At 58.7% G+C, this 8,858-nt stretch overlaps 1 protein-coding gene across 1 annotated transcript in view; it reads left to right on the top strand.

The window, feature by feature from the left end:
- The first annotated feature begins 1,317 nt into the window (after nt 1-1,317).
- The window catches only part of CPLX1 (complexin 1), a 48,285-nt gene continuing 40,744 nt past the window's right edge, over nt 1,318-8,858 (top strand). The window contains exon 1 of the mRNA XM_006893589.1: nt 1,318-1,419. Within this exon, the coding sequence (XP_006893651.1) occupies nt 1,389-1,419 (31 nt within the window). The 5' untranslated portion in view covers nt 1,318-1,388. The remainder of the gene's footprint in view (nt 1,420-8,858) is intronic.

Below are 8,858 nucleotides of genomic sequence, written 5' to 3'. Positions count from 1 at the left end.
GCTGAAGCGGCCCTGCGCCTGGGACCCTCGGCCCGCGCTCCCCTCTCCCTTCCCTTCCCGTCCGCCCGCCGCCGCTGTCTCTGCCGTCTCCCCGGTCCCTTCCCGGCCTCTCCGCCTTTCCCGTTCCCTTTCCCGGCGCGTTCCCGCCTGAGGCCGCTCGGCAGAGCCGGGCAACTCGTCCTCAGGGGCAGAGGTGCGGCGGCGGGAGCCCGGGCCCGCGTGGGGAAGTCGGGGCCCTGGGGTGGTTTGGGTCTTGGTGAGGAGCCCCCGCAGCACCCCGAGTCTATCCGCGGCGGGGCCCTGCGGCTCCCGCCCTCCCTCCCTCGCTAGGAGCCGGGGGAGAAGTTTGGGAGAATCTGCTTTGCGGCAAAGGCGCCCCTGCGCGCCAGCGCTTTGCAGTCTCCTCTCCCTGGCCCGGCCACCCCTCCCGCCCTGGCCCTGCACACACCGGGCTCCGTCATCTGCAGAGAGGTAAAGAGTAAAAGAGTGGATCCCCAGAGACCTGGGGTTCCGGCCTGGAGAGACCTTACACGGGGGGCGGGGGGCAGCGCTGCAGGGCTGTGAGTTTGCGCAAAGTACCTCCCCCCACCACCGTAGCTCCACTTGGCCTGGCTTGAGGACTCAGTCCCTGGGTCATCTCTCCGCAGACATTCGGTGAGGGGTCTGCCTTCCCCCTCATCTTGTTTGCTCCCTATAGACTGGGGTCCTCTAGATTCCTCCTCTTTTGCACCCCCTTCCTGCCTGCTGCAGGGGCCGGTGGCAATGCTCTCCAGGATAGAGCCTGGCTCCCAGACACCCAGTAGTCAGGAGCCACGAGGAGCCTCCCCAGGGGGACCCCCTGACTCCACATGCCATGGCCTGTCATGCTCCCTAGAGTGTATGCCACCGTCTTGGCTGAGACCACCCAGGCGTCAGCAGCCAGGTTCCTGAGCAGAGAGCACCAGTCACCTTCAAACGCCCCCTGGGCCCCTCCCCCACTCTGCACAGGCTTCTGGGAACTGCACCCCCTTGAGTTGTGAATGAAGCCCCCCCCCAGCAGCTGCGGAAAGCTGGACCCCAGAAGCCGCGGGGACTGAGGGAGGCCTCTTTACCTAGACTAGCTGGGGCCAAGGTGTAGACACCCCTCCACACACACCCAGGTGCCCCTTGGAAGGTAGGGGTCCACCCCGTAAGGTGTATAAGGCTAATACTCACCCCTCCACCATGCCCCATCCCTGTCCTGGGATTGGCAGAGTCACCAGGGAGAAGCGGGGCCCTCCCCTCCCTGAGGCTGGTGCTGAACTGAGACTGCCCTGCCCTCCTCACCCAGGTTCTGGACTCCTGGCCTCACGCGCATGTGAGTTCTGACCCCCTGAAGGAGCCACCATCAAGGAATCCAAGCCATCGCCATGGAGTTCGTGATGAAGCAGGCCCTGGGAGGTAGGAAGTGGGGGTCAGGGCCTGGGGGCTGGGTCTCCACTGGAGACCCAGAGTGGGAGAGCAGGCATCTCAAGGGCTTCCTAAATGTCCTTTGCCAGCTCGGGGAGGGGGTCCTCTAGGACCTGGGAAGGTGGGGGATGCGTGCAAGGTGGGTTCTGACTCCATTGCTGGAAGGTCAAGCTCAGGTGGGTTCAAGGAGCACCACAGGCCAGTGCCAAGCGCAGCCAGGCTGACCGACCCCTGCAGTGCTCTGCTTCTGGAGGGTGAGTGTGGTGTGGACAGGGAGGAACTGCTGGGGACCGCAGCAGCTCAGGGGGAGGGGACAGGGACAGAACAGTCCACGTGGCCCTCAGCAAAGACGCAGTGGGCTTCACTTGAAAGACAAGGTACAGCATTGAGCTCCGAGAGCCGGGAGACAGGGTTTAAACAGAGGCCCATGAAGAGGGTAGGAGCTTTTTGGGACCTGAACTCCCTGCAAGGACCTTAGCTCGGTGTGTCTGGGGAGATAGACACTCATTCCAATCACATCATTTTTGTTGGAAGGGGTCCACACATGGCCCAAGGCCATTGCCGTAGCTGGACGCCCTGGCCAAGGGCTGGATGTCCTGCAGGTGGGGGAGTCCCTGGCGGCCTGGGCAGGGCTGGCTGCCATCCTCTGCGCCAGCTCTCTAGCCTGGTTCCACCCTGGGAGATGTCCCCCTTGGGTGTCATGGCCTCATTCTCACGCGTGGTTTACACGAGAAGCCTATCATGTGCTGCCTAGGATGAAGCAGGTGCAAACGTCTAGCTCGATGGTGCTACGATCAATCGAGGAGAAAGCACTGGGAGGGGCTGGCATGCCAGGAGTAAGGGGAGGAGAAGAGGGGTGCCCCGTCAGGATTCTTGTACTCAAGTCTGGCCCTGACCTGTCCCCTGGCTGAACTGTCATCCCTCCTACTGTCTAGGACAGGAGCAGACGCAGATAGTCTCGTGGGGAAGGGTATTGTTTCCAGTCAACACAAATTACATCAAAAGACAGAGAGCCTGGCCTGGGACCTCGGGGCCTGGGCCTCATGGCCAAGGGCAGGCCGCAGGCTCTGCCTTATTATGATGATTACGTCACCGGAATATGATTCCGGAACTGCGTCCTGGCTACAAGAGAGACCCTAGTTCCACCCAATGATTCCCAGGCCGTCACAGATAATTAATTAGGTAGCTAATCCAGGCCCTGAGGTAGGTTTTTAAGAGAACAAGAATGTCTGATTTGGCTGTCTACACAGCTGAAATTAGCCGGGTAATTGCCAGTCTGGCCTCCCTCTCTGCCATGTCAGCCCAACTTCTACAGCAGCGACAGGGCGGGCTTCCCAGGGCGATGTGGGTGTACACAAGGGGTGGCTGCGAACGCCCCCTCAGAGCCAATGTGCCCTGGCGGCTCTGGGAAGCAGGTGGTGGGTCCCCAACATTGTTGGGGAGATTGTGTGCGGGACTCTGGTGTCTCTTCACACCCCCTGGGCAGGTGCTGTTGTGTCTGGTCTCAGGATCAGTGTGAGCTCGAAGGAGAGAGACAGAGGGAGGGGCCTCCAGACATGACCTGGAGGTCTGGGGAGAAGGACTCTGAGAGCCCCAGACCCAGACAGCTCGGTCGCCAAGCGAGAGTGCAAGCGGCCCAGGACCATTCATGGAAGAGAAGCCGAGGAAGCAATCTAAGAGCCCAACAACAGTGGCAGCGCCAGGAACAGGCACAGCAAAGAGACAGAGATGGAGGGGGAGAGGGAGGAGCAGGAGGCCAGATTCTCCGGATGCCGCAGAGAGGAGATGATGGGACAGTGATAGGGGCAGACAGAGAAGGGGACAGAGGCTGAGGAGATGGACCAGAGATGTGACTGCAGGACACGTGGAAGGAAAGAGAGAGAGGGAGGGAAGGGAGGACAGAAACAGGAAGAGACAGAAAGAAAGAGAGAGAGAAAGAGGGAGAGAGGGAGACAGAGAGTGAGACAGAAAGAGAGAGAGAAAGAGGGAGAGAGGGAGACAGAGAGGGAGAGAGGGAGACAGAGAGACAGAGAGGGAGACAGAGAAACAGAGGAGACAGAGAGACAGAGAGGGAGACAGAGAGAGAGGGAGGGAGAGAGGGAGACAGAGTGGGAGACAGAGAGACAGAGAGGGAGACAGACAGAGAGGGGAGAGAGGGAGGGAGACAGAGAGAGACAGACACAGACAGAGGGGAGAGAGGGAGATACACACACACAGAGGCGAGAGGGAGACACAGAGAGAGACAGAGGGGAGAGATGGAGAGAAGTGGGGAGAGGGGAGAGACGGAGACACACGAGCGCGTGCGCACACACACACACAGAGAAATGCGGAGAAACAGGAAAACACAGAGGGACAAAAGAGTCAGAGACAGTGGAAAATCGGGCAGTACATGCTGTGAGCACTCATGCACAGATGCACACAGCCACAGACACACAGGTGCCACACGTACACACACAGACCCGTGTGCACACAGCCACACACAATCACACACACTCACGTATGTTCACACGGGGGTTTCCTGCGGTGTGGATTTTTTTAAAAATGCTTGCACTAACACAGCACACACTCTATCGGTACGGAACATTACTGTGATACCAGGTCTCCATGTCCTTTCACACAGGCATGCATGTTCACATAATCATACCTGAGTGCACACAGCCACACACACACACACACACACGCACCCTGTATGAATATGCACAATCTCACATGCCACACATGTATGCACATGTATGTGTTCATGTGCATACATTCATGTGGCCATGCAGTCACATTCACACACATGCATGCACTAATTTGGATATGCACGCAATTACATTCACACACGTGCACTCCCACGCACACCTTTGTATTTGCACACAGTTATATTCACACCTGTGCACACACTCACACACACTCCTTTCCATATAAACACATCACATTCACACACACACACACTCACACACACTCAGGCCCACACAGACAGGCAGGAAGAGAGGTTCAGTATTGACAGGGCTGAGACGGGCCCAATGAGATGCTGATTGAATCACGCTGTTTGTCCTGAGTCCTGGCTGCTTCCTCGTCTCTGGGCTGGAGGAGACTTTGCTGGAAGAGGGAGCGGGGGTGGGGGCGCACACCTCTCGGGCTCTTCTCACTAGTGCTTGGCCCCCAGCTTCCAGTAAGACTTTGCTGGGGTGGAGTGGGGTGGGGTGGGGCTGTGTACTTGTACTTGGCAGGACAGCAGCTGTTGGTTCAAAGGTCCTATGTCTGATGGACAGGCAGATGGGTGTCCAACCACAGGCTTCCCAAGCATGGAAATATCTGCTGGGACATTGGCTTTGACTGCACTGGGGCTTGGGTCCCGAGAAGCATGGCCTGGCATCCAGGCTGGGCTCCTGACCGGAAGAGGATCTGGCCCAGGTCTGGCTCATTGAGTAGTCATGTGACACTGTTGTTGGCTGGCTGGCTCTGGCTCCAATCCTGTCTTGGGGAGTGGACAGCCAGCCCGGTGGGCCTCCAGGTCTGTCTCCAGAAAAAGAACTGTGGCTCCCAGGTGTCCACCTGGCCTGGGGCTGGGCTGCTGGGCCTCAGAGTTCAGAGCTCACCGGAAGCTTCCCTGGGGAGGGACTGAGCCGAGATTTCCACCCAGCAGGATCTGGTCTTTCCGCTTCTGGGCCTCGCCTGCACGTTTGGCACCAGCCCTGTGGCTTGACTGTCACAGGTGAGGCCCAGCGAGAGGCCGGGCAGCCTGCCAGGTGTCCGCTGTGTCCAGACAGCATCACCGAGCCATGACCTTGAAAGTCAGAGCAGGAGCTGCTCAGAGGAGCCTGGGGCTCAGATAGCTTGAAATTCTAGGCACTTCCCCTGCTACCGCTTTGCCTCTGTGGTGCAGGATCCCCTCAGGGCCGCCCCACCTGAGCCCCCCAGCACAGCTGGGCACATGTGGAGGCTGTCAGTGGCCCTTGCTGGGTCCTTCCCCACACTGGCTCCTCTGGCTGGCCCCTGCCAAACACACATGAGGTCACCAGGGGGCAGGGATTTGACCTCTTGGGGACACTGTGCTGCTTGCAAATGCAGGGAGGAGGTGGGAGGATGGAGGAAATGACAGGCACTCCTGGGCTGAGGGGCTTGCAGAGGACCAGTCCCAGGGCAGACCTGGAGCAAGGGTGTGAGCACCTGTGGGGAGTCAGGTGGGATAGGGGGCTATCTCAGGGGTCCCACAGGCGAACCCAATCCTGGGGTGGACACCCCAGCTCGCTCATCTGAAACCTTCGTCATCAGAACCGCCCTCCCCAGGCATGATGCAGCCACTCCTACCCAGCCCCCTCCTCTACATGCAGGTGGGCAGCACTCACACCTGGACCCTGTGCAGGTGCCTCAACTCCACCCTCAGGGGTCCTGGGCCCTTCCAGCCCCTGCACAGCCTCCCATGGCCTGGCCCCTTCCCTACCTTCCCACCTCTCAAATCCCCTTCCTCTTGTCCGTCCTGGTCTGAACATCACCCCTCCACCCCCACCCCCACCTTCCGGAGACATCACAGCCTGTCCTCCCAGCCCCTGCCCTGCTGAGACCACACAGCCCCCCCTTTCTGCAGCTCACCCCTCCCTCACGCTCACCCCCCACACTCTCTCCTTTGCCTCCAGATGCCCGGCCCTCCCAGCTCCCTCCGCTCCTGCACCAGCCTCTCCTCTCTGTGTGGGAACCTCACTGCCCACTGTCCAGCTGCTCCGGGGGCCAGCGCATGTGATTTGCTCTGACCCCAAGCCCCCAGCTGCAGGCCCCCTCTCCCCACCCACCCCACCGCCGCACCGCTGCCTCTGCCTCTGCTCGTCGCCCAGTGCACATAGTAGATGCTAGAGCAGCTGCAGAGCATGTCAGCGCCGCTGTCTGTGCTGTGGAAGGATGGAGAGACTGCTCCTGAGCTTGCAGAGCCCCCCTCAGGGGTGGTCACCAAAAGGTTGGAAGTTCGAGTCCACCTAGGGCACCTTGGAAGAAATCTGGCAATCTGTTTCCCAAGAGTCAGACCCTGAAAACTTTTTGGTGTGCAGCTCTGCTCTGACTACATGAGCCTGAGCTGGCCCCAAAGCAGCTGCGCGCCTGTGTGTGTGTGTGTGTGTGTGTGTGTGTGATGTATATATTATATGATTACATAGTTATGCAATTTCTTGTGTGTGTGATACAATGTTTCATTTAACACTATGTTTCTTGCAATCATTCACATTATATCTTTTAACTGCCTTGTGTAGAGTAGGCTTTGAAAGTCATGACCAGCCTTGATGGTGGCTGGAGGTGGACATGGGGCAAGTGGCCTGGCACCAGGGGATGGCAGATTGGCAGGACTGCTCCCCCAGGGTGGATGTGTGAATTTTGAGATAGGTGGTGACCACTGGACTCAACTAGCTGTTTTATCGAGAGCAGTTGTGGGGTGCATGGGGGACCTTTGGGGTTGCTCACTTCAGTGATGACCAGGCCCTGCTCATGGGTCACAGAGAGGGACAACAATGAGGCTATCTCCTTCGAGGCAGCCTGAGGGAGACTGAGCTGAGCAGTGGGATGTCAAATGTGGGGCCTCGAGTTCTCTCTGGGATGGTTTCTTCTGAGGAACTTCAGTTTTTTTCAAACTCAGTAAGAGACTCGACTCTCCCAGGATATGGAATGAGGCAGCCAGGATGGGAGGGCTTCATGGAGGAAGTGACCTCTGAGAGGGCCTTGAAGGATGTGTAGATAGACAGGGATGTAGCATGTGCAAAGGCCCAGGGGTTGCTCAGGCCACAGGAGCAGGGAGCTGAGGGGGTGGAGCAATGAGTGATGTGGTTGGGGTGGCCCAGTGCACATCCTCCTAATTGGATTGCCTCACTCGAACTAGGCACACAAGACCAGGGACCTGTGGAAGGCATGGGCATGCTCCCCAGGCAGTTGGCTCTGGGCGGGCAGTGTTGACTGACCAGTCAGCTGTCTGCAGCTGAGTCTATTTTGACCCTATGTGGCTTCGTAAAATTTTCTATGGCGAATCGCTTTGGAAATAGATTGCCAGGCCTTTTTTCCAAGGCACTTCTGAGCGACTGTGAACTTTGGTCATTAGCAGGCAAGCACATTGGCCATGTGTGTGCCCAGAGTCCCTCAGGTGAACACAGGTTCACTGTCAGGGAGGAGATTCTGATGTGAGGTGGCCCTCCCCAGGCTGCATGAGGCTATAGACCTTAACTGGAGGCGATTGTCCAATGTTAACCCACAGAGCCGCCGCTGGGTTTGAACTAGAGTCCTGGCCTTTTGGTTAGCAGCACACCATGCTTTGGGCTACTCCATCAGAGCTGCTTTGGGGACCACAGCCCCCCCCACCCCCGGGCTTGGTGACATCCTGTACTGTCATGTCAGTGTCAACCGGTGACAAATCCCTGGAGAAGACCTGGGCTCGGCGCCAGCCCTCGGCTGTGATCTTCTCAGAGGCAGGTTGTTGGACCCTTATTTCTGTCACAGTGCTGCGTGGGCTTGAACTGCTAACCTTTAGCTTAGTGGTCACACTGTTTACAGACTCCCCAGGACTGACTCAGCATGACGCAACTCAGCTCAGTTTAACTCACTGCGTCAAGCAGACGCTGGCTCTCCAATGGCTTTCAGAGGCCGTAGATTCTCCAGGACGGGGCACCAGCCCATCTTTCTCCCTGGGTCCTGCTGGACTCAAACCACCAGGAAGCCACTCCTGTGAGGTCAGTCCATCAATCCTGCAGGTTACACCACCTGAGCTCCGGCTCATCAGGGCTGACGGGGCCTCGAACCAGGCAGGAAGCCTCTGTCTGTCAGCAAAAGGCGCTTCTAGCCAGCACAGCGCCCTCAGGGTCTTGCCAGGTCTTGGGGGGCTCCAGGCCCCTTTGATGAGCCACTCAGATGTCAGCTTGTCCGACGGCTCCGCTCTGAAGCAGGGGAACCCTGACGCCTGACCCCGGGCACCTGGGCGCTCCCCATGACCACGCTCGGTGGTGGCACACATGAAGGCCTGCCTCCTGAAAAATCCGCCTTGAACCTGAGCCAGCCGTCCACACCGCATTTGCCAGGCCCTGGGGCTCCGGGTCCCCAAGGGTATAATTTAAAGAAGCGCTTCTCCCCAAGGTCAGGAAGCAGCGAGTGCCTCAAGCTCTATTTACGGACGGCCGAGCTGGCAGTTGCTGGGTTAACGGGATTGGTGTAGACGTCTCATCAGGCTAAATCCGGCTTGGAAGGGGCTAATTTTGGCCCAAAGGATCCAGCATCTTTTCTGTTCACTCTCCCATTGTTCCCGCGCCTCGTGATGCGGAGGTGGGCCGCGCTCAGGGGGTCACTGTTCACGCTGTAGAGTGTGCTCTGGCACAGCCACTGGGGGGACAGCACCCTGTGGTCAGTGCCCCGGGGGACAGCACCCGAGGACAGCACCCTGTGGTCAGTGCCCCGGGGGACAGCACCCGAGGACAGTGCCC

This window comes from Elephantulus edwardii, unplaced genomic scaffold (assembly GCF_000299155.1).
Source record: "Elephantulus edwardii isolate Elephantulus edwardi_28Jun2011 unplaced genomic scaffold, EleEdw1.0 scaffold00129, whole genome shotgun sequence".
Classification (NCBI taxonomy): domain Eukaryota; kingdom Metazoa; phylum Chordata; class Mammalia; order Macroscelidea; family Macroscelididae; genus Elephantulus; species Elephantulus edwardii.
The sequence above is the reverse complement of the archived record's forward strand: the minus strand, read 5'-3'. Positions and strand labels throughout refer to the sequence as shown.